General features: G+C 41.9%; 1 protein-coding gene across 1 annotated transcript in view; it reads right to left on the minus strand.

The window, feature by feature from the left end:
• Nucleotides 1–23,672: 23,672 nt before the first annotated feature.
• LOC126471604 (transmembrane protein 177) overlaps nt 23,673–27,111 on the minus strand; it is a 47,177-nt gene continuing 43,738 nt past the window's right edge. The window contains exon 3 of the mRNA XM_050099841.1: nt 23,673–24,367. Within this exon, the coding sequence (XP_049955798.1) occupies nt 23,798–24,367 (570 nt within the window). The 3' untranslated portion in view covers nt 23,673–23,797. The remainder of the gene's footprint in view (nt 24,368–27,111) is intronic.

Consider the following 27,111-nt stretch of genomic DNA (forward strand, 5'->3'; position numbering starts at 1 on the left):
AGAAATTATTCAGGTAGTGAAGAGGGACAAAAATTTAATAGTCATGGGTGACTGGAATTCAATAGCAGGAAAAGGAAGAGAAGGAAACTTAGTAGGTGAATACGGAATGGGGGTAAGGAATAAAAGAGGAAGCCGCCTGGTAAAATTTTGCACAGAGTATAACTTAATCATAGCTAACACTTGGTTCAAGAATCATAAAAGAAGGCTGTATACATGGAAGAATCCTGGAGATACTAGAAGGTATCAGAGATTTCGGAACCAGGTTTTAAATTGTAAGACATCTCCATGGGCAGATGTGGACTCTGACCACAATCTATTGGTTATGAACTGTAGATTAAAACTGAAGAAACTGCAAAAAGGTGAGAATTTAAGGAGATGGGACCTGGATAAACAGAAAGAACCAGAGGTTGCACAGAGTTTCAGGGAGAGCATAAAGGAACCATTGACAAGAATGGGGGAAAGAAATACAGCAGAAGAAGAATGGGTAGCTTTGAGGGATAAAGTAGTGAAGGCAGCAGGGGATCAAGTGGGTAAAAAGACGAGGGCTAGTAGAAATCCTTGGGTGACAGAAGAAATATTGAATTTAATTGATAAAAGAAGAAAATATAAAAATGCAGTAAATGAAGCAGGCAAAAAGGAATACAAACGTCTCAAAAATGAGATCGACAGGAAATGCAAAATGGCTAGCAGGCATGGCTAGAGGACAAATGTAAGGATGTAGAGGTGTATATCACTAGGGGTAAGATAGATACTGCCTACAGGAAAATTAAAGAGACCTTTGGAGAAAAGAGAACCATTTGCATGAATATCAAGAGCTCAGATGGAAACCCAGTTCTAAGCAAAGAAGGGAAAGCGAAAAGGTGGAAGGAGTATATAGACAGTCTATACAAGGGCAATGTTCTTGAGGACAATATTATGGAAATGGAAGAGGATGTAGATGAAGATGAAATGGGAGATGCGATACTGTGTGAAGAGTTGGACAGAGCACCGAAAGACCTGAGTTGAAACAAGGCCCCGGGAGTAGACAACATTCCATTAGAACTACTGTTAGCCTTGGGAGAGCCAGCCATGACAAAACTCTACCATCTGGTGAGCAAGATGTAGGAGACAGGTGAAATACCCTCAAACTTCAAGAAGAATATAATAATTCCAATCCCAAGGAAAGCAGGTGTTGACAGATGTGAAAATTACTGAACTATCAGTTTAATAAGCCACTGCTGCAAAATACTAATATGAATTCTTTACAGGTGAATGGAAAAACTGGTAGAAGCCGACCTCGGGGAAGATCAGTTTGGAGTCCATAGAAATGCTGGAACACGTGAGGCAATACTGACCTTAAGACATATCTTAGAAAATAGATTAAGGAAAGGCAAACCTACATTTCTAGCATTTGTAGACTTAGAGAAGGCTTTTGACAATGTTGACTGGAATACTCTCTTTCAAATTCTGAAAGTGGTAGGGGTCTAATACAAAGAGAGAAAGGCTATTTACAATTTGTACAGAAACCAGATGGCAGTTATAAGAGTCAAGGGGCATGAAAGGGAAGCAGTTGTTGGGAAGGGAGTGAAACAGGGTTGTAGCCTATCCCTGATGTTATTCAATCTGTATATTGAGCAAGCAGTAAAGGAAACAAAAGAAAAATTCTGAGGGGGGGGGAAGGGAGGGGCGAGTGTGAACATACGTGCACACGCACGCGTGTGCACGCACGCATGTGCACGCACGCGTGTGCACGCAGTATATTCCTACTGTGTTTTTATGGTAAATTGGCAAAGTAGTATGGATTTAAAAAACACTCATGAGATTATATGAAGATAGTAACCGTTCTGAAAGAACAGATACCAATGATGACCATGCAACTTCTCTAGAAAGAAATGATAATTAATCAAAACTTTCAGTTGCCAACAGGTGTTGTTGACATACCTTAATGGGGACAGCTGAAAATCTGTGCCCTGACCGGGAATCGAACCCGGGATGTCCTGCTTACATTGCACACGCTCTATCCTTGGAGTCGTGCTATCCTCTGTGCTCTTGGTGGCTCAGATGGATAGAGCGCCTGCAATGTTAGCAGGAGATTCCGGGTTCGATTCCCAGTGGGGGCACACATTTTCAGCTGTCCCCATTAAGGTATGTCAACAATACCTGTTGGCAGCTGAGGGTTTCGATTAATCATCATTACTGATGGAATTCGTTATCTACTAGCAGCCGAAATTTGTGAAAGAATAAAGTGATTTTGGTGCTGGTACAAAGAAGATAGGTCTATGGTGTGCAGCAATATTGGCAATCTTAGGCACTTTAAAATGGAGCAGCACTTGATAATAGTAATTGTCCAACTCTTCCTCATCTGGCTGAAAAGGTGAGGTCTAATGTGGCAGTCCATCCTTCTGCAGCATGAGCTGTTTGAGGACCTGCAGCTGGAACTGATGATGTATGTCCTTATGCCTTTTTTTGCCTTTTCAATTGTCTTTTCCTAAACTGCGAAAATTTCATTGTGGTTTTGTATCTGAGTTCTATGTTAGCATGAGTGCTTTTATTTTCTTGTCACCACAGACAAATCTGTAGATTTTCTTGCTGACACAAAATAGAAACATCCCCCCCCAACACACATGCATGCGCACAAATGATTGCAAAGCGTGTGGAGCGACTTGGTTGCTGCAGGCTAGCACAAAACATGGTCCAAAAGATTCCAACACAAATCCATTATAACATGCCGAGTTTGTCCAAAGCACATGGGTATACAGACCGATCCAGAGTAAAACACACATGTGCCCATCACATGACTCCAGAGTGCAAGCAGTGGTCCAGACAAAGTTAGAATATCTTTGTATCTAGCTGTGAACTGCCAGTTCTCTCTGATGTTTACACTTGTATCAATCTGTTCTCTATCATGATGTCAGCCTGATGGTGTCATTGTAGACCAATTTCTCTGAGTATAGGTAAGTGTTCTACTGTGTGACTACTATTGTCTGGATGCCTTCTGGCAGAAATTCTGTGAACTTCTATCATTTCACTGTTGGTGCCTGAGCCACTGCTACCTTCTTCAGATATGTAGCTAAACAGTGTGCTGAGTGAAATAACTTTTTTCAGCTTCTTGTGTGCCCATTTGCATACTGCTGACTAGTACAAAGTATCTCCTTTCTTAAACAGCACAATAATTGCACAAGTAGTGCGTCTGATTTCAATATGAACTTAGCATGGTAATTTATTTTTCCAAGAAGAAACAGTATTTCCTTAAGGCTATGGACTGTGAACAGAGTATCAGTAACCACCATGACCAGATGGTTGTCTTCCCTGACCACAACTTATTGTGCCTCACTGCAAGCCACTCCTCCCACAGTTACGTGGCTCTCTGACAACACTAAGATGAATGTCTATAAGGAAATGGCAAAATATGCAAGTATTGCCTGCTAGACTATTTGGGGTGATTGGTCAGCTTGCACATTTGCTCATATTTCCACATATCCAGCAAAAACACACAGGCTTCCCCTTCTGTTCAACCAGGAGAAGTGTGTCCTGTATTGTTTCTATAATTTTCTTTGCTAGGTACATCAGCTCCAAGGCTTGTACGGCACTAAGGGAATACAGAAGAAGAGAAACTGTTTGGTCTGAAGGCACCTCATTTGTTCCAATGCCTTCAGGAATGCACCCTGTTCTGTGTCGAATACCATATACTGACAGGAGAAAACAAATCCCAAAACCATAATGAATACTTTCTCCAGAAATTATTTTGCAAAGTTAGTTCAGGAGTGCACTCAAAGTGTAAATGGTTGCAAAAACATACTTGACCTCTTAGCTACAAGAATCCCAAGCAAATAGGGTTGGTTGTTAGGTTGGTTGAGTGGAAGAGACCAAACAGTGAGGTCATCGTATAACAATAACATGCCGTGAAACATGCTAATATTACCCTCTGAGAGAATTTCAAAGTTCGGCCATGCGTGAATCTAATGGAAAAGGGTATCAGACAATAATTTCGAATTTTGTGAAGTTAACAGGAAAACCAAATGGGCTTTAACTTTGGGAGTTAACAGAATTGGTGAAATCATAAATGAATGAAAAAAAAAGAATGGTTGCCAGCCTAATTAGGCACATTAATTTAGAAATATATATTTGAGAAAAATGGATATTAGTTACTGAAGTTACTTTTGTTGAGATTTCCCTTTGAATAGCAAACAGGATACACAAACTGACACAGTGCACTCTGTGTAGCAGCAGTTACCAATAACACACACACACCCCAGTAAAGTACGGGGAGCAAAATTGCACCTAGCTCATACTAATGACAGCCATACTCAAGAGCATTACTTAATCAAATACTGAAACAACACAGCACGACGTGCAGAACTAATTTTGGACATGAGGGGCTTCTATCTTGACTGACATGAAAAACACAAAGATGAATAATATTTTAAATGTACTGTTTAAGCTCCTCTGTACATAGCAGTTTTCCTTAGTAACAGTAATGTTCAGTTTTTTCTGAATAGGTGGAGAATATGATGTGGCTCTATAAACTGGTATAGTTTCACTAGCCAAGGATCTTTGATTATTGCAATAGTAAAAACTAACTCTAAAAGCTAATCATTCACTTAAATTACTTTGCAAGGTAATAAAGTACAACAATGGGTTTAATTAACTTCAAAAGCAACCATTCATGACGGGTACCAAACCTACACTATCTTTGAAAATGTACATAACTTCACTTCTAACAGTATTACCATGAATCTGTTCATTAAAGATTTATATGTACTTGAACTTTATTCTTGCCAATAATATTTACACAACCTTGCACTGTAATCCTACAAAACTATATTTTATAATAAACTAAGAATACTTAAGCAAAATCCTATCCAACTTCACTTTTGTGGTTTTTAGCTTTTAAATAATTCAGATTTTCACTTTCCTATTAACTGATCTTTGAATTTTTGTACTTAAACTCCCTACCTTATAAATTTCAGTTGGAGTAGTTCATTAATAAGGCATCCAAATGTTACTCTTACTTTAACTTTTGCTACTCCTTTTACTTTAGACAAAAAATCACTTTTAAACACATGAATGCAAGAATTGTTCATTTAAATCAGGATACTCGGTTTTAGTAGCACATAGGTGAAGACTCTGCTTAGGTTTGTGATCAGGAATGAAGTTATGATTTCGAACATGAGTTGACATTTAATGTGATTATTGTTGAAACAACACACAGTTTAACTGGTCCATGCCCATATAAATTACTTAACTGAATGTATGATGTCTGTGAAGCAGTGGCAAAGATTGGTGGCACGCTAACTGTACTCACTGCTCTTGATGTGCGAATGCTCTTTAAAATCTCTTTTTGGTGTCAGATTTTCAACATATTAGAGCCATTCCATTATTCCATGAATACCAAGTAACAGGTAGATCCACATCCAAGGCAAATCCCTTCTAATGCAGCTTCCAATTGCCTCTCTTAGCACCATTCAGGTGTACTCTGCTAAGGCTAGCCACACGCTGCATGCCATTCACACAAAGGAGCCAGTCAGTTCGACTGCCAAACCCATCTTTTACATCATGCCATGCTACTTTCGTTGTGGAGAGACTTCCCTGCAGTGTTTACATGTTACAAATACAAGTGCCCTAAGTATGAACCAGCTTTTAACAAACATACTTTTTTCATAAACATATTCATATTATAATAATTTAAAAATTCAACATATTCTTTTGCTTTTTTCATACATACATTACAAAACTCTAATTTTCTTGCCATACATCAAGGAGTTCAAACAACACAGGATACACACTTCATAAATTGCAGATACACAGTTACATAAATAAACCTATTCCTAATCAATATAAGTGTTACAATTGGTCTCATTGGATTAGGGAAGGATGGGGAAGGAAATCAGCCATGCCCTTTCAAAGGAACCATCCCAGCATTTACCTGAAGTGATTTAGGGAAATCATGGAAAACCTAAATCAGGATGGCCATACGCGGGATTGAACTTTCATCCTCCTGAATACAAGTCAGGTGTGCTAACCACTGTGCCACCTTGCTCAGTAGCAAAAAGGGAGCATCATGATAGATACAGGGATTAGTAAACATAAGGTGGTTGTGGCAAGACCGAATACCCAAATATCCAAATGTACTAAAAGTAAATGTGAAATATATCTGTTTAAAAAAGTAGAAAAAAATTCAATTGATGCCTCCTTAGGACAGTATCCATTCCTTTCAAACTGACTATGTAAGCATAGACCAGATGGGGATTAATTTTAAAGAGATAATATCAACAGCAGTTGAGAGAGACATCAAATAACTTAATAAGAGATGATACTGATCCTCCATGGTACACAACACTATTGTGGAAGCAACATGTGGTAGGGTGGTGGTGGGGGTTGGGAGGGGAGGGGGAGGAGGGGGGGGGGGGACCTGCCGAATTTTAACGAAAGCAAAATATCCAAGACTGGTGATGTTTTGCTGAAGCCTGAAATTCAGAGTGGTCTTCAACGTGAGGTATTTTAACAGTTTCCATGCTGAACCCTGTCTTGTAAACTGACAGAAATCCAAAGAGATTCTGATCCTACGTAAAGTATACCAGCAGCAAGGCACAATCAATACCTTTATGTGGTGTCCATTCTTTCAGACAACAGGCTTGGACTCATAGGGGAATTGGCAAAATGCTGCAAGTAATGAGTACAATGGGCAAGGGGCACTGCATAAGTAATGTCTGGGTAAGTTGAGACTTTGGATCTGACAGGAGGTGTGCTAGGGTAGTCCGGGCAGTTGTAATGACCATTGTGCCCGGATGGTTTAATGGTCTAGTAAGCAGAAGACCTGGACCAGTAAAAATTTTCAACTTTCCCCACTTATTTCAATCAATGCCCACAAGCAGCCCATGTCTGTAATTCCTTTGTACAATGAATACCTTCACTGTGCAGTAGACATGGTAATATTACTGATGACTGCGAGTTACACAGTTTTCCAAAACTGTTTCACTAATGAAGATAAAGTGAATGTTCCAGAATCCAAATCAACAACAGCGGCCAACATGAGTAAATCAGAAGTAGATAGCCTTGATGAAACAGATCAACTTAAATAATTTAATAAAGGCAAGTCCTCTAGTCCAGATTGTACACCAATTAGGTTTCTTTCGGAGCATGCTGATACAATCGCTCCTTACTTGGCAAACTTATACAATCACTTGCTCTATGAAAGACCCATAGCTACTGACCAGAAAGTAGTGCAAGTCACACCCATACTCAAGAAATAGGAGTAATTCACTGAATTACAGACCCAGATCACTAATGCTGAATTGCCATAGGATTTTGGAAGATCTGCAGTGTGCAAAAATTATGAACTACCTTGAAGATAATGATTTCTTAACAAACAGCGTGGTTACAGAAAATATTCTTGTTGAAGTCAACTAGTTCTTTATTCCTGTTAGGTAATGAGCGCTATCAACAGGGGATCTCAAATTGATTTCATATTTCTAGATTTCTGGATGTTTAATACCATTCCTCTTAAGCAACTTCTAATCAAATTGTGTGCCTACAGTGTATGATTTGAATTGGTAAATTGGATTTATGATTTCCTGTCAGCAAGGTCATGATTCATAGTAACTAACAGAAAATCACCGAGAAAAACAGAAGTGATACCTTGGTATGCAAATTGGAATGGAGAAAATGTTGTGGGGAAAGCTAATCAAGGACTACGACTTATTGGCAGGACAGTTAAAAGATGCGACAGAGCTCTTAAGTGGGATAGCCTACACTATGCTCATCCATCCTGTTCTGGAATACTACTGTGTGCTGGGGGATGTGCATCAGATAGTACCGATGAAGGCCATTCAAAAAGTTCAAAGGAGCACAGATCATTTTGTATTCTCGGGAAATGGAGGAAAGGGTGTCATGGATACAATACACAGGTTGAGGTAGCAATATTTAAAACAAAGGTGTTTTTTTCATTGCAGCAGGAGCTTTTCAAAAAATTTTAATCACCAGCTTCCCTCCAAATGCAGAAATATTTTGTTTTTGCCCAACTACATAGGGAGAAATGAATATTTATTATTTATTTATTTACATGTCAAGTTCCGTAGGACCAAATTGAGGAGCAAATCTCTAAGATCATGGAACGTGTCAGTACATGAAATTACAACATAAAAGTAATAACAGATAAAAATAAAATGTTTATGAACTCAAAAAAAGTCAATCCATAAGTTTAAGTAAACGCAATCAACAATACAACACGAATCACCTTAATTTTTCAAGGAACTCCTAGACAGAATAGGAGTGACCCACGAGGAAGCTCTTCAGTTTCAATTTGAAAGTGTGTGGATTAATACTAAGATTTTTGAATTCGAGTGGTAGCTTATTGAAAATAGATGCAGCAGTATACTGCACATCTTTCTGTACAAGAGTTAAGGAACTCCGATCGTCTGAGTATTCTGAGCAGAAGCTGCTTATCCTTCAAATTTGCTAATATTGTTAACAGGAAATGACAGTAAGGAATATATATATTGAGAGGCCAATGTCAAAATACCCAGACTTGTGAACAGGGGTCGATAAGATGTTCATGAACGTACACCACTTATTGCCCGAACCAGCCATTTAACCAGCCATTTCTGAGCCAAAAATATCCTTTTAGAATGAGAAGAGCTACCCCAAAATATAATACCATATGACATAAGCAAATGAAAATAAACAAAGTAGACTAATTTTCATGTCGAACGATCATCCACTTCAGATACAGTTCGAATAGTAAAAACAGCAACATTAAATCTTTGAACAAGATCCTGGACATGGGCTTTCCACAACAGTTTACTATCTATCTGAACACCTAGAAATTTGAACTGTTCAGTTTCACTAATCGAATGCCAATTATGTGAAATTAAAATGTCAGGTTTTGTTGAATTGTGTGTCTGGAACTGTAAAAACTGAGTCTTACTGTGATTTAGCATTAGTTTATTTTCTACAAGCCATGAACTTAGGTCATGAACTGCACTATTTGAAACCAAGCCATTGTTGCACACAACATCCTTTACTAACAAGCTAGTGTCATCAGCAAACAGAAATATTTTATAGTTACCCGTAACACTAGAGGGCATATCATTTATATAAAGAAGGAACAGGGGTGGCCCAAACACTGATACCTGAGGCACCCTCCCCCCCCCCCCCCCTCCCCCCTCTTGACCGTACACCACATCAAAGCAATTCTCAACATTGTGAATAATGACCTTTTGCTGTCTGTTGCTAAAATAAGAGGTGAACTGATTGTGAGCTACTCCCTATATTCCGTAATGGTCCAACTTCTAGAGCGATATTTTGTGATCACCACGAACACCTTAGTTAAATAAAAAATTATGCCTAGCATTCGAAACCTTTTGTTTGACCCATCCAGTACCTCACAAAGAAAAGAGCATATAGCATTTTCAGTAGTTAAAAGACTTCTAAAGCCGAACTGCACATCTGATAGCAAATTGAGTGATATAAAATGATCAATTATCCTTAGGAACACAGCCTTTTCAACAACTTTAGCAAACACTGATGGCATAGAAATAGGTTTAAAATTATCCACATTATCCCTTTCTCCCTTTTTATAAAGCAGCTTTACTACTGAGTACTTTAATCGCTCAGGAAACTGACCATTGCTAAAGAAAAAATTACAAATATGGCTAAATACAGGGCTAAAATGTGCAGCACAGTACTTTAATATTCCGCTAGGCACTCCATCAGAACGATGAGAGTCCTTAGTCTTCAGTGATTTAATTATTGGCTCAATCTCAACCTTGTCTGTATCACAGAGGAGTATTTTAGACATCAATCTCGGAAAGGCATTTGCTAAGAGTGTCATATGATTCCCTGCAGAAACTAAATTTTTGTTTAATTCACAAGCAATGCTCAGGAAATGATTGTTAAATACTGTACATATCAGTAACAGAAATTTTTTACTAAAAACTGACTTTTCATCGTCAACCTTGTGCTGCTCACCAGACACTTCCTTCACAACTGACCATATGGTTTTACTTTTATCCTGTGAATTAGCTATTCTATTTGCATATCACATATTCTTTGCCTTCCTAATAACATTTTTAAGCACCCTATGATACTGTTTGTAGAGGGCTACTGTAGCTTGATTGTGACTACTTCTAACATTTTGATATAATTCCCACTTTATTATACATGATATCCTTATCCCACTAGTCAGTCACCTGGGCTGCCTATTACTGCTAGTACCTCATTTAGAACATTCTAATGGAAAGCAACTCTCAAAGAGCATGATAAATGTGTTAAGGAAAGCATTATATTTATCATCTATGTTATCGCCACTATAAACATCCTGTCACTCTTGTTCCTTGACAAGGTTTAAAAAGCTCTCTATTGCTGCTGGATTAACTTTCCTACATAGTTTGTAATTATATGTGACATTTGCTTGACTACAAAAGCCTTTTAGTGTTAAAATTTATGCATCATGGTCTGAAAGGCCATTCACCCTTTTACTAACAGAATGCCCATCCAGTAATGAAGGACGAATAAAAATATTGTCTATGGCTGTGCTAGTGTTCCCGTGCACCCTCATTGGAAAAAACACAGTCTGCATCAGATCATATGAATTTATGAGATCTACCAACATCCTTTTTCTTGCACCATCATATACAAAATTCATATTGAAGTCACTACATACACATAATTTCTGGTACTTCCTACAACGTGAATCAAGAACCCTCTCTAGCTTGAGCAGAAATGCTCTTAAGTCAGAGTTAGGAGACCTATAAACAACAACAATTAGAAGTTTAGTTTCACTAAATTCAACTGCCCCTGCACAACATTCAAATATATGTTCAGTGCAGTGTGATGATACGTCTATGGACTCAAATGGAATACTGTTTTTTATGTACATAGCCACTCCCCCATCTCGCAAGGAACGCCTTGAAAAACAGCCAGCTAATCTGTATCCTTGTAAAGGAAGCCTCTGAATTGTCAAATTATTTAAATGGTGCTCTGACATAACAATAATTTCAGAGTCAACATCTATAAGCAGTTCCCTAACTTCATATCTAATATCTCTTATACTTTGATGAAATATGCTAATTTCTTCTCTACTTGGAAACATGGCGTCCTCTGGAGGTGAGCCCTTAGTTAGAGGGACGTCCTTTAAGTAGGTATACCTATCAGCTGACTTCAATCTAAAAAAGGTGCAGCTCTAACACAAACTACTACAGGAATTTTTCCATGAGTGATCCCACCACCACCCACTACACTGTCACCTATAAGCTTTGCCAGCCACCCCTTCCTATACCTATTGAGTGCACCACTAAAATGTGACCCATGCCCTCTGCCATCAGCACCCTTCCCAGCCCTATGTTAACGCGCCTAACAGCCGCATTAACACGAGGCCAATCATGATGCTGAAACAGTTATACGAAATGCACATTAGTGCCACCAGTTTGAGCAGCTATCTTTACCAGGTCACCACCTACATCATATTCCCTGTTCCTATCAAGACTGTTCCCTCCTCCACCCACTATCACTACCTGATCCTCCTCTGCAAAATTTCTTACACAACTCCCCTATGCTGTCAGTCACCTGAGCACTAGGCTTCACAATGCTGGTGACCTGGTACTCACTCCCCAACACTTCCTGCAACTGCTGGCCCACACCTCTACGTTGATGCGGGCATCTTCATGGTTGCCAGCATGTGCCCTCAATCAAGGACTGCAAAGGGAAACGCTTGTGGGGTTGGAGGGTGGGGATTGGAGGAGGGGGAGTGGGGGAGTGGGGGAGTGGGGTGGACAGTGGGGGTTGTCACAGAGGGGTGGGCGATGGGGGTGGGGGAGGGGAAGAGGTGATGTAAGTCAGTTGCGCTGCATCAGCTCAGTTTGTCAATGCACCAGATGATGGTCATCTGTCTGATCACTTAATTATTGTGACCAGTGGACACTACGGGCTAGCAATACATATGTGGGCTTTTGATCAAGTCATCAATATGCATAGTGTGATCCAGTTTTCACGGTTTGAAGTAAGTGGCACTGGAGTGCCTTATGGTCTCTTTTCGGTAAGCAGTTGATGGAGAGTGTCTCATGTAGGGAGTGTGGATAGCATTTGGGTGAGATTCAGATGTGTGGAGGCTGGGTAATGTTTGGCCAGGGGTTGGACTCAATTTTCTGAGCATAAGTACAGCTGTGCCATTTCTACACTTCGAAAATTTGCAGATGATCAGTTACAGGACTTAGTTGTCTTCTTACTGCTTTTCAGTTGTATTTTTCTGTGACTGAAGAACAAAAGATGGCACAAGAGATAGTACATTGTGTGATGAAATTTTACAAACAATAATTCAGTGTAACTGAGAAACTTGCATTGTACTATTTTGTCATGATTTGGACTTTGATATTGCTACTAAGATAGCTGAATTTACTGGGGACAGTATCAAATAGATTGATATTTTACACAAATGTAACTGAACCCCCTACAGTTTTCATTATTTAACTTGAGGTGGAACACACACATTTTTAATAACAGTATGTAAGGCTTTCTTCTTGTTTGTGAGAGTTTTACTGACAATACATTATTTAACTTTAAACCAAATTTTTCATTGAATTGACTACCTTCTTTGGTTATCCATCCCATTAATTTCCTCTATTTTATTATAAAATTCCAAGCTTTCAATAATATCCACCATCATCTTCACCAGGGACTGAAACTAACTGTTGTGAACTGGCGAAGTTCCTCTTTTATACCCACAGAACGGTATCTGATGGGCTGTATTACGTCATGATGGCACATACAGAGGAGGCAGGCTATGTGTCCATAGATTTTGCTTGCGCTCAGGCAGTGAACTCCAAGAAGTATTCCTCAGTATACTTCAAAGTGTGAATAAGTATTCTCATTTGTTCAAACAAAATCTTGTGCTTATTACCAGACAGTGCTCTGCCATCCCTGATTTATCCAAATGCTTGCTTTTAAGGTTATTTTGAAGCTTGACGCGATGATTGGCAACTGTCCAGATAGAGTGGCCCACACAAATCCTACTGCACTCGCAAGGGACGTTTTACATTCCTAGCACTCTAAGGCCGAAATTATCTTCAACGGCTCACAACATTTCTTTAATTTTTCTGGGTGGCTGGAAGACTGGTCTGATTCCTTGACTGTTTAGGACTCTACCTACTGGTATATTGTTAGTTTTGCAGTGCAGAATGGAAGCTGCAGTATGTGTTGGTCCTCTTGGCTTGTTTGAATGGCGTATGAAACAACTGATGCACAAAAATAGAGTTGCCACAGGTTTCCCCAAGAGAAATTCCCTGATTTCCAGACAAGTTTTAGCATTTTTCCCTGACAAATTTTGAGATCTCAAGGGTAAGTAAAGAGATAAGTTAACAAAAAAATGTAAGAACTTCTGTATTTCTACACGTGTGAGCAAAAATCTAAAGTACTGACATCAACATCTTTTGTAATGAACTGTTTTTAGATAAAGAAAGCAAGCAAAATGGTATATATGTTTCATTAAGACCACTGATGTTATTTTATTTCAATAAAATGAAACACATTTGGTGACAAAAATATGCATTTTGTTGGACTCACAAGACAGATTCAAAACACCTTCACTGATATCAGGAACAACCTCAGAAAAAGTAGGCCTCTTGAAAGATGTGTATGAAGTGGGGAAAAGTTGCGTAAACATACTCTATAGTTTACTGGCAATAAAATGTTGGTTCTACTATGTTCGTTAATGTCGTTTATTACCCACTGTGTTTTAGTTGCTGGTGTTGTTGTGGTCTTCAGTCCAAAGATTGGTTTGATGTAGCTCTCTCTGCTACTCTATCCTGTGCAAGCCTCCATCACCGAATAACTACTGCAGCCTGCATCCTTCTGAATCTGCTTAGTCTATTCATCTGTTGCCCTCCCTCTATGATTTTTACCCTCCACGCTTCCCTCCAATACTAAATTGGTGGTCCCTTGATGCCTCGGAATGCGTCCTATCAACCGATCCCTTCTTCTAGTCAAGTTGTGTCACAAATGCCTCTTCTCCTCAGTTATATTCAGTACCTCCTCATTAGTTACATGATCTGCCCATCTAATCTTCAGCATTCTTCTGTAGCACTCCATTTCAAAAGCTTTAATTCTCTTCTTGTCTAAGCTGTTTATCATCCATGTTTCACTTCCATACATGGCTACACTCCACACAAATACTTTCAGAAAAGACTTCCTGACACTTAAATCTATACTTGATGTTAACAAATTTCTCTTCTTCAGAGATTCTTTTCTTGCCATTGCCAGCCTTTCTACTTCGACCATTATCAGTTATTTTGCGGCCCAAATAGCAAATCTCATCTACTACTTTAAGTGTCTTGTTTCCTAATCTAATTCCCTCAGCATCACCTGATTTAATTCGACTTCATTCCATTATCCTCATTTTGCTTTTGTTGATGTCATTCTTATATCCTCCTTTTAAGACACTGTCCATTCTGTTGAAGTTTTCTTCTATGTCCTTTGTTGACTCTTATGGAATTTAAATTTCATCAGCAATCCCCAAGGTTTTTATTTCTTCTCCCTGGATTTTAATTCCTACTCCAAAGTTTTCTTTTGTTTCCTTTACTGTTTGCTCAATATACAGATTGAATAGCATCAGGGATAGGCTACAACCCTGTCTCACTCCCTTCCCAACCACTGCTTCCCTTCCATGCCCTTTGGGTCTTACAACTGCCATATGGTTTCTGTGCAAATTATAAATAGCCTTTCACTCCCTGCCACCTTCAGTATTTGAAAGAGAGTATTCCAGTCAATATTGTCTCAAAAGCTTTCTCTAAGTCTACAAATGCTAGAAACATAGATTTGTGTTTCCTTAACCTCTCTTCCAAGATAAGTTGTAGGGTCAGTATTACTGTGCGTGTTCCTACATTTCTATGGAATCCAAACTGATCTTCTGTGAGGTCGGCTTCTACCAGTTTTTCCATTCGTCTGTGTTAGTATTTTGCAACCATGACTTATTAAACTAACGGTTCGGTAATTCTCACATCTTTCAGCACCTGCTTTCTTTGAAATTGGTATTATTATATTCTTCTTGAAGACTCATACTTGCTCACCAAATGGAAGAGTTTTGTCATGGGTGGCTCTCGTAGGGCTATCAGTAGTTCTAACGGAATATTGTCTACTGCTGGGGCCTTGTTTCAAATTAGATCTCTCAGTGCTCTGTCGAATTCTTCATGCAGTATTATATCTCCCATTTCATCTTCATCTATGTCCTCTTCCATTTCCATAACATTGCTCTCAAATACATCACCCTTGTATACACCCTGTATATACTCCTTCCACCTTTCTTCTTTCCCTTCTTTGCTTAGGACTGGTTTTCCATCTGAGCTCTTGATATTCATACAGGCAGTTCTCTTTTCTCCAAAAGTTTCTTTAATTTTCCTGTAGGCCGCATCTATCTTACCTCGAGTGATATATGCCTCTACATCCTTACATTTGTCCTCTAACCATTCCTGCTTAGCCATTTTGCACTTCATGTCAATCTCATTTTTGAGGAGTTTGTATTCTTTTTTTGCCTGCTTCATTTATTGCATGTTTATACTTTCTCCTTTCATCAATTAATTTCAATGTGTCTTGTGTTGTGCAAGGATTTCTACTAGCCCTTGTCTTATTACCTACCTGGTCCTTTGCTGCCTTCTCTATTTTCTCTCTCCGAGCTACCCATTCTTTTTCTATTGTATTCGTTTTGCCTGTTCTTATCAATCATTCCCTAACGCTCCCTACAAAACTCACTGCAACTTTTGGTTCTTTCAGTTTATCTGGGTACCCTCTCCGTAAATTCCTACCTTTTTGCAGCTTCTTCAGTTTTCATCCACAGTTCATAACAATAAAATGTGGTCAGAGACCACATCTGTCTCTGGAAATATCTTACTATTTAAAACTTGGTTCTGAAATCTCTGGCTTACCATTACATACTCAATCTGAAACTTTCCAGTGTCTTCAGGTCTCTCTGACGCATCCAACCTTCTTTCATGATTCTTAAACTAAGTGTTAGCTATGATTAAGCTATGCTCTTTCACTCCTTACCTCTAGTCCGTATTCACCTGCTACATTTCCTTCTCTTCCTTTTCTTACTATCGACTTCCAGTCCCCCATCAAATTTTCATCTCCCATAACTATCTGAATAATTTCTTTTATCTCCTCACACATTTCTCCAATCTCATCATCGTCTGTGGAGCTAGTTGGCATATAAATTTGTACTACTTTGGTAGGTGTGGACTTCATGTCAATTATGGCTACAATGATGTGTTCGCTATGCTGTTCGTAGTAGCTTATCCGAGTTCCTATTTGTTTTATTCATTATTAAACCTACTCCTGCATTACGTCTATTTCATTTTGTATTTATAACCTTATATTCACCAGACCAGAAGTCTTGTTCCTTGTGCCACCATATCCAAATTTAACCAGTCTGTTTCCCTTTTTCTAATCTATCTGCACAATTAAGATATTTCACATTCCAGCCTCTGATCCATAGAACACCAGTTTTGTTTCTCCTGATGACAATGTCCTCCTGCATAATCCCCACCTGGAGATCCAAATGGAGGACTATTTTACCTCCGGAGTATTTTACCCAAGAGGACACCATCATCATTTAACCATACAGTAAAGCTGCATGCCCTAGGGAAAAATTATGGTGGTAGTTTCCCCATGCTTTCAGCTCTTCACAGTACCAGCACAGGCAAGGCCGTTTTGGTTGATATTACAAGGCCAGATCAGTCAATCATCCAGACTGTTGCATCTGCAACTACTGAAAAGGCTGCTGCCCCTTTTCAGGAACCACACATTTGTTTGCCTCTCAACAAATATCCCGCCATTGCTGTTTCATCTACAGTATGGCTATCTGTATTGCTGAGGTATGCAAGCCTCTCCACCAATGGCAAGGACCATGGTTCATGGGGGGGGGGGGGGGGTACTCTATGTTATTTCTATAATTTTACATGCAAAATGCATTGTGTGATTTTTCTTTCAAGAAATGCATGAATACATAGTGTTCAAACTGCCAGCAACTGCCACAATCTTCTTCTTCTTATCATCCATGCTTTCTAACATATAAACTACTTTCGAAGTGCCAAAATGTACTAGAATAAATAAAATGTCTACAAAACGCCACACTGTACAATGTACTTGCAGTGAGACAGTTGTAAATCCTGAAATCCAACGCCACAGTCCTGAGTCCATGGATGAACCATGAAAATCTGCCGCATTATGCCATACAAAAACAGTCCTGGCCTGCAGGGATATCGGCTAGACTAGATCCGACAAGCAGGGCCTGCACATTAGTGGGAAACTATGGGCTTCAGTTCAGCAGGCCCAATCCGTTACAGATAACGACAGCAATGGCCTGCGGTTTTGCCCCATCATGGAAGTCCACTTGTGTCGCCAGCTATTCACTTGAGATGGACACAATGTGGATGAAATGAGACTGTGGGGATCAATCCATACAACAGATTACTTGCACAAATACTCGGAGAATCAATACTAATGAGGATAGGTAGCAACTCATCATAGAGATGATCGCTGAGCCACAGACAGGCACATAGAAGAGACTCTCGCAACTAAATTTTTGTTAGAAAACGAGAGCGCACACACTTCACACAATCACTCAGACACAACTCGTGCACACACAAGCGCCTTCTCCGGCCACTGTGTCAATGGCCTCCAAGAATCAGATCCAAACAAACCACTTCTCGTCAATGGCCTCCAAGAATCAGATCCAAACAAACCACTTCTCACGTCTCCCTGCCTCTCATTGGCAGCTGCTAGGCTAGCCGCATGAAGTGGTGGTAACACTAACTCCAAGCTGAGGGGAGTAGTAGAAAGGGAAGAAGCAGTAAGAATGAGGGATTAGGGAAGCAGCGCACATACTCAGCTGTGCGCAGTCAGCAAGTGTGTGACGTCTCAGTAAACAAACCATTTCATCTACTAAGCCAAAAACAAGGTTTTTCCAGTGTTTTTTGAACTTTCCCTGGCACGTTTGAAATTCCCCAATTTCCAAAACTTGTGGCAAACCTGAACAATGGGTTTGCCACTGTCACCAACCATAGCAAACTTTTTCAGGGAAGATTCTGAAGAACGAGCACTGAACAGTGCTCCTTTCTGACCATATTGCTTCTTCAGGTATGTTGATGATACATTATTAATCTGGCTGTGTGGCACTGCTGCAGTTCATTAATCATCTTAATGGTATACATGCCAACACAATATTTCCAGTGAAGGTGGAGAAGGATGGAGTTACCTTTCTTAGATGTGTTGGTTGAATGGAAATCAGATCAACAACTTGGTCATTCAGTGTACGGAAAACCAATGCATACACATCTGTATCTCAACAGGCATAGCTTTCACCATCTAGCTGAGAGGAAGACAGTGTTCAGAAGGAATGGGTATTCTGTCCGTGACATCAGATAACACTGTTGAGAAAACCAAGAGATAACACTGTTGAGAAAACCAAGAGATGACACTATTCGAAAAAGCCAAGAGGAGCAACACATAGTGCAGCTTCCATTCTGCAGTGCAACAACTAGCAACATAGGTAGAGTTCTAAACAGGCAAGGAATCAGACAAGTCTTCCGGCCACCCAGAAAAATTAAAGAAATGTTGCGACCTGTTAAAGATAATTTTGGTCTGAGAGTGGCAGGGATTTATAACATTCCTTGCAAGTGTGGCAAGAGTCATGTGGGCCAGTCTATACGGACGGTTGCCGATTGTTGCATCGAGCATCAACGTCACCTTAAATACAAATATTTGGATAAATCAGCAGTGGCAGAGCACAGCCTGTTAAATAAGCACAAGATTTTGTTTGAACAAACTCAAATACTTGCTCACACTTTGAACTATTGGGAGTCTAATCAGAGAAGCTTTCGAAATTAGACTTCAAGAAAACAACTTCAATAGACACTGGCTATGCACTTAAAAATGCATGAAAGAGCTCTCTTGGTAAGGAAAAAATATAGATGAATACATCTCACAGTTCACCGGCTGATGTGATGGACAGTACTGCAAGCAATGCTACATAGAGAACGGAAGCAAAATCTATGTATGCAGAGCATGTCATCTCTGCAAATGCCATCATGATGAACTCCAACCAGACACTGTTCTGTGGGTGTAAAAGAGGGAACTTTGCTAATTCACAAGTGTCAGTTTTATGCCCTGACAAAAATAATGGTGGATATCATTGAAAGCTTGGAATTTTATCAGAATTTGACGCGGCAAATGAACTGAGAAATTTTTATGCATTTATTTGTGTTGCTTGAGGCTTTCCTGATGGACTAGTTGTAAATACAGTTCTTGGGTGAGACTTGGGAAGATGGAGATGGAGAAAAATAGCAAACTACGATTCCTGGATGTGTCGGTGCCAACAAAAGAGGATGGCACCGTGAGTCATGCTGTGTACCGTAAACCTACATGCAACGACTTATACTTACAGGGTAGAAACTGTCACCATTCGGAAGTGGTGTGCTTAGAACATTGGTCCACAGAGCATGAACCTTATCAAATTCAGACAGCTTATCTGATGAGCTACGCAACCTCTGTACTGTAGTTTTAGAAAACGGATATTCGAGGAGGAGATTTGACTTGCCTTATGCCTGGCGTGTGTCAGACAAATTGAGGAGCTGGAACAAAGTATAGAACCAAGAGGAATGGTCGTCTTGCTGTACATCAGTGGTGTTTCTTCCAAAATATCATTTTGGGACAAACAAAAAGTGAAATGTATCTTTCATCTGCCAGCCAAACTTGGAGTTCTCCCAGGTTAATGAAAGATGGTCTTGGTTTAAGAAGGTCAGATGTGTGTAAGATCCCCTGTAGCTGCGGGATGTAACACACTGGACAAAATTGTTATGATATATGTATCAAACATTGATAACACTAGCCAGAGAAATCCGCAGTGGCTGAGCACCGTCCCAATACAGGACAGTATGGAATACAGAAACACCAAAATTCTTTTGTCGATGTCTTCTACTGGGACAGCATCATTAAATAAGCAGTGGAAATTTGCAACTCGACTAATCTGCTTAACAGGGACACAGGATACCAACTTAGCACAGCATGGGATCCAGCACTGGCCATGTTAAAATCATAGCTACCACAAGGAAGAACTGCTGGTTGAACAAGGAATGGCGCTGTGGCGGCAACATAGATATTCATATGACAATGGTGCTGACTGACACACACACCACCACGAGCACACACATCAGCAGGTGGCTCCCAGCAGAGGGCACTATGTGGCCAATGACAGGGCACAATATGACTGACAGTTTCTGTGGGTGTGTCGAAGCTATTGGTTTATCGTCTGTCAGGTGGCCTAGCTATCTTTCTTGATACCGATCAGGATATCTGCACTATTGGGCACTAAATCTGGTGCATTCATGCCTGTGCAGTTTCTTCTCAGACTGGCATAAACAGGAGGCTTTGGTCATGGCCTCAGCAGCGTGTTCATCACACCTGAAGATGTTGGTCATTTCCACTGATGAAATATTGTGGAAAAATTTCATGACATCTGATGCCTCGCCCAAGAAGCATATCTACAATTATTTATTTATATTCGTTATTACTGACTATTTGTGTATGATCAATGCTTGCCTGTTAAAATTTTTTGCTTAAACAGCTGTTCAGTAGATTATTTTTTTTTTTTTCCAAAATTGGCTTTGTTGTTGAGGTATTGTGGCTGGCAAGTGTAATAACAATTCCAATAGACCTTCTAGGTTAATATTGTTTTCCAACTAGTACAGTTTTATTTAAATTTATGAACTAAAAGTAAAGCTTCTCTGGACAGACTGACTGTCTACATGGGTAGGAGTGATTCAGATAATATATTCACATGTGTTGCGTATCTCTTAAGAGTTTTGCAATGATGATATATTTCATCCCTTATCGAACTACTGAGGCTCAAACCAAATTAGAACTGCTTCCTTGCTGTGTAAACACACTATACTTCTCAAACGTAAATATAGTAAACACACAATTTCAGGAGAGAGGCATTTTTTAAAACTGATATTCCATTGATTCTATGTTTTCCTGATTCATGCATTACTTACACTTCTTTTGCATGTAGGACTGAACTGCATCATTTATACTTTAGGACATTTCAACAGGAGATATTCATATTGTTGTTGTTGTGCTCTTTGTCCAAAGACTGTTTTGATGCTGATATCCTACTGTATTCTGTGGTTTCACCGCCAGACACCACACTTGCTAGGTGGTAGCCTTTAAATCGGCTGCGGTCCGCTAGTATAAGTTGGACCCGCGTGTCGCCACTGTCAGTGATTGCAGACCGAGCGCCGCCACACGGCAGGTCTAGAGAGACGTCCTGGCATTCTCCCCAGTTGTACAGCCGACTTTGCTAGCGATGCTACACTGACAAATACGCTCTCATTTGCCGAGACGATAGTTAGCATAGCCTTCAGCTACGTCATTTGCTACGACCTAGCAAGGCGCCATAGCATTTGATATTTATCTTATGAAGCATGTACAATCAAGAGCGATGTTCGACAATTGTGGATTAAAGTTAAGTATTCCAAGAACTACGTTCTTTTCTTTATAGGATAATTACTTTACCTTGTTCCAGACCTCACGCCAGCCTGCGTGTAATTAAACGCGTGCATTTCGGCCTCCTCTAACAACACGGTGTTGGCTCTTCTGCCAACACTTCATATTCTGTGCAAGCCTCTTCATCTCTGAATAACTACTGCAACCTACATTCTTCTGAACCTGCTTACTGCATTCATCTCTTGGTCTCCCTCTACAATTCTCCACCACTTATGCGCCCCCCCCACCCCCCCCCCCCCCACCCCCCCCAAACGTGCCTGTAATACTAAATTGGTGATGCCTTGATGTCTCTGAATGTGCCCTATCAACCGATCCCTTCTTTTAGTCAAGTTCTGACACAATTCAAAGGCTACTAGTCTCTTCTTGTTTGAACTGTCTATTATGTATGTTTCACTTTCATACAAGGCTACACTTCATAGGAATACTTTCAGGAAAGGCTTTTCATACAAGACTACACTCCATAGGAATACTTTCAGAAAAGACTGCCTAATGCTTAAATCTTTATTTGATATTAAAAAATTTGTCTTCTTCAGAAACACTATTCTTGTCATTGGCAGTCTGCACTGTATATCCTTACTACTTTGGCCATCGTAAGTTATTTTACTCCCCAAATAGCAGAACTCCTCTACTATTTTTAGTGTCTTGTTTTCTCATCTAATTCACTCGGTATCACTTGATTTAATTCGATTACATTCCATTAATCTTGTTTTGCTTTAGTAGATGTTCATCTATATCCTCCTTTAGAGACAGTATCCAGTCCTTTGCTGGCTCTGACAGAATTACAATGTCATAGGCAAACCTTGTTTTTATTTTTTCTACCTGAATTTTAATTCGTTCTCCAAATTTTTCTTTGTTTCCTTTACTGCTTTCTCAAAGTGCAGACAGAGTAACATCAGGGATAGTTTACAACCATGTCTCACTCGCTTCTCAAACACTACTTCTCTTTCATACCATTAGATTCTTAAAGTGCCTCAGCATTTGAGGCTGACTGCAGTACAATTTTACTGCCGCCAACTTACATTTCGCGGAAAGACCACAAAGATAAGATAAGAGAGATTAGGGCTCGTACAGAGGCATATAGGCAGTCATTTTTCCCTCGTTCTGTTTGGGAGTGGAACAGGGAGAGAAGATGCCAGTTATGGTACGAGGTACCCTCCGCCACGCACTGTATGGTGGATTGTGGAGTATGGATGTAGATGCCTTATGGTTTCCATACAGGTTGTAAACAGAGTTTTGTTCCCTGTATTTTATCGATGCTACCTTCAGGATTATGAGTTTATTCAAGTAAACATTGGTAAAAGCTTTGCCTATGTCTACAAATGCTATAAACCCTGCATTGCATTTCCTTCACTTATCTTGTAAGAAAAGTTGTAGTGTCAGTATTGCCTTGGGTGTTCCTACATTTCTCTGGGATACAAACTGATCTTCCCCCGAGGTCAACTTCTACCATTCATGTTAGTATTTTGCAGTTCATAGAAAAACGAACTGCCATTGCAGAAAAAGACTATTACGACATTGAAACTGTTTGTTAACAAGGAACTATTAATGATTATGAACTAGGCTCCAGAATGTCCTTCACCTTTCCTCTTTCAAAACTTCTTATTTAGTAAGCATTTATGACAAGTATAAAGTGCGTATTATCACAGTTTTGACATTACCCTGGGAAAAAAATGATTGTCATCATGCTGAAGCAATTTTCATAGTATTTACGAGAGATATGGATAACATAAATCAGGATAGCAGAGCAGAAGGAGACATAGGAGTTTGACATTTTGTCACTGATGTCTTTAAATAGAGCAAAAGCCCTGACTGGACAAGAAAAGGGTGATAAACAGTCTAGCTCCATTTAAAGGAGCCATCTTCATATTCGCCTTAGGATTTAGTAAACTCACAGAAAACAAAGATCCTGATGGCTGAACAGGAATTTGCCCCCTGCAATATGATGACTACATTGAGATGGAACTTTCTCCTCAATGCATGTCAATGTTTGCATTCCATCTCTCTGTGTACTGAGAAAAATGTATGCATCTGGGAGCTGTAAGAACAGGCACACTATTAAACTATTTTTAACAGAAGTAGTTTTTCAAGAAATATGGGAGGCACAAAATTTCCTTTTAATTCAACAATCAAATTTTTATTAAATAAAATTTATTGACTGGTAACAAATGAATCAGTTAGTTAAAATGCACTGACAATTTCAGACAACTTCAAAGAATAAAATTTCAATTTACACAACAAATTTAAATTGTTAATTCACAAGTATTACACTCTACACTTCAGCTGCTTCAGTTTTTTTCTGTAGTGCTGCCAACTGATTTTCCAAGAACAGCTTCCTGTTAATCAATGGCAAACTTTTCTGTCGAATGAAATATTGTCTGTTACCAGATACACTGTACAGCTTTTTCCCCTTTTCGCCCAGGAGACTCCTCAAAGCAATGTTTCGCTCGAGAATTTTTGAATAAAATTCTAGTCCTCCTTTTGCATAAGTTTCACTCAATGAGCTCACCTCTTCATCACATTTTTTTTCATAGTGGGTACTTGTGACATCTTTCAGGACAGCCCACAGCCCAACACCAAAAATAGCTAAAACAGAATACACCACTCCTCTTATTGCTTGAGGCTGCTTTTCCATGTGCAGTTTCCTGTTCAAATTTTGTGCTATTGTGTATACTAAGGAAAGAGCAGCAAAGGGATACAACGTGTTCAGATACACATATGGTGTGCGTACATAAGCCACTTCACATCCTATTGCAAACTTTTGGGCTGCATCACTTAGTATAAGAGAATCTAAAAACTGTTGTCCTTCTTTAGTACTCCAGGCTACGGGCTCCCCAGACACCTGAAAATTGTAAGAAATAGATTACATGGTAAGAAACTACTGTTACGAAGCAAGTGCATATAAATTAATTCATGAAATTTATGACATCATTAAAAAAAAAGGGCATGTAATAGTTAATATATTGGCACTTTAAAATGGCAGACGTTTAAAATTCAATATTATATGCCCTGGTAATTTGTGCCTATGGTAAGCGACTGAATGATGCAATATTTACTGACATTTCATACTTATTAGAGTGAATAGTTTCACAGAAAAGTTCTTTCAGTTTTATTTTGCCTGTTTCATTCTCTACTCTTAGGGAGAAGGGTTAGCTGTTTTACATCTTCATGTATTCTGTTGGAATGTAACATCAGCCTGGAGAGATTGGGGAAGTGGAGAAATATACCACGCATTGTTAGTGACACCTTATTTTCCCCACACTAAGTATGGTTGCCACCTCTAGGAGTATAGTAGATAACTGTTGGACAAGCACTGTTGAACCTCAAGCAAGACAGTTTCATACTGCAGTTTTCTGACAAATATCCTGCAGTTCTCCTCAGTGGTGACTGCTGCCATTCCTCTTGCAGCCATCGGCCCCCCTACCACCACCACCACCACCACCACCACCACCACCACCACCACCACCAAGGTCTACGAATGTGAGATAAGGAACAAAATGAAGAAGGGGTGGGGTGGGGGGGGGGGAGACGGAGGGCAAAAAGGGGGTAGACTGAGGCCGAAAGGGGGGGAGACGGAGGCCGAAAGGGGGGGAGACGGAGGCCGAAAGGGGGGGAGACGGAGGCCGAAAGGGGGGGAGACGGAGGCCGAAAGGGGGGGAGACGGAGGCCGAAAGGGGGGGAGACGGAGGCCGAAAGGGGGGGAGACGGAGGCCGAAAGGGGGGGAGACGGAGGCCGAAAGGGGGGGAGACGGAGGCCGAAAGGGGGGGAGACGGAGGCCGAAAGGGGGGGAGACGGAGGCCGAAAGGGGGGGAGACGGAGGCCGAAAGGGGGGGAGACGGAGGCCGAAAGGGGGGGAGACGGAGGCCGAAAGGGGGGGAGACGGAGGCCGAAAGGGGGGGAGACGGAGGCCGAAAGGGGGGGAGACGGAGGCCGAAAGGGGGGGAGACGGAGGCCGAAAGGGGGGGAGACGGAGGCCGAAAGGGGGGGAGACGGAGGCCGAAAGGGGGGGAGACGGAGGCCGAAAGGGGGGGAGACGGAGGCCGAAAGGGGGGGAGACGGAGGCCGAAAGGGGGGGAGACGGAGGCCGAAAGGGGGGGGAGACGGAGGCCGAAAGGGGGGGGAGACGGAGGCCGAAAGGGGGGGGAGACGGAGGCCGAAAGGGGGGGAGACGGAGGCCGAAAGGGGGGGAGACGGAGGCCGAAAGGGGGGGAGACGGAGGCCGAAAGGGGGGGGGAGACGGAGGCCGAAAGGGGGGGGGGAGACGGAGGCCGAAAGGGGGGGGGGAGACGGAGGCCGAAAGGGGGGGGGGAGACGGAGGCCGAAAGGGGGGGGAGACGGAGGCCGAAAGGGGGGGGAGACGGAGGCCGAAAGGGGGGGGGAGACGGAGGCCGAAAGGGGGGGGGGAGACGGAGGGCGAAAGGGGGGGGAGACGGAGGGCGAAAGGGGGGGAGACGGAGGGCGAAAGGGGGGGAGACGGAGGGCGAAAGGGGGGGAGACGGAGGGCGAAAGGGGGGGGGAGACGGAGGGCGAAAGGGGGGGGGAGACGGAGGGCGAAAGGGGGGGGGAGACGGAGGGCGAAAGGGGGGGGGAGACGGAGGGCGAAAGGGGGGGGGGAGACGGAGGGCGAAAGGGGGGGGGAGACGGAGGGCGAAAGGGGGGGGGAGACGGAGGGCGAAAGGGGGGGAGACGGAGGGCGAAAGGGGGGGGGAGACGGAGGGCGAAAGGGGGGGGGAGACGGAGGGCGAAAGGGGGGGGGGGAGACGGAGGGCGAAAGGGGGGGGGGAGACGGAGGGCGAAAGGGGGGGGGAGACGGAGGGCGAAAGGGGGGGGAGACGGAGGGCGAAAGGGGGGGAGACGGAGGGCGAAAGGGGGGGGAGACGGAGGGCGAAAGGGGGGGAGACGGAGGGCGAAAGGGGGGGAGACGGAGGGCGAAAGGGGGGGGAGACGGAGGGCGAAAGGGGGGGAGACGGAGGGCGAAAGGGGGGGAGACGGAGGGCGAAAGGGGGGGAGACGGAGGGCGAAAGGGGGGGAGACGGAGGGCGAAAGGGGGGGAGACGGAGGGCGAAAGGGGGGGAGACGGAGGGCGAAAGGGGGGGGAGACGGAGGGCGAAAGGGGGGGAGACGGAGGGCGAAAGGGGGGGAGACAGAGGAAGAAAGGGGGGAGACAGAGGAAGAAAGGGGGGAGACAGAGGAAGAAAGGGGGGAGACAGAGGAAGAAAGGGGGGAGACAGAGGAAGAAAGGGGGGAGACAGAGGAAGAAAGGGGGGAGACAGAGGAAGAAAGGGGGGAGACAGAGGAAGAAAGGGGGGAGACAGAGGAAGAAAGGGGGGAGACAGAGGAAGAAAGGGGGGAGACAGAGGAAGAAAGGGGGGAGACAGAGGAAGAAAGGGGGGAGACAGAGGAAGAAAGGGGGGAGACAGAGGAAGAAAGGGGGGAGACAGAGGAAGAAAGGGGGGAGACAGAGGAAGAAAGGGGGAGACAGAGGAAGAAAGGGGGGAGACAGAGGAAGAAAGGGGGGAGACAGAGGAAGAAAGGGGGGAGACAGAGGAAGAAAGGGGGGAGACAGAGGAAGAAAGGGGGGAGAC

This window comes from Schistocerca serialis, chromosome 3, assembly GCF_023864345.2.
Source record: "Schistocerca serialis cubense isolate TAMUIC-IGC-003099 chromosome 3, iqSchSeri2.2, whole genome shotgun sequence".
NCBI lineage: Eukaryota > Metazoa > Arthropoda > Insecta > Orthoptera > Acrididae > Schistocerca > Schistocerca serialis.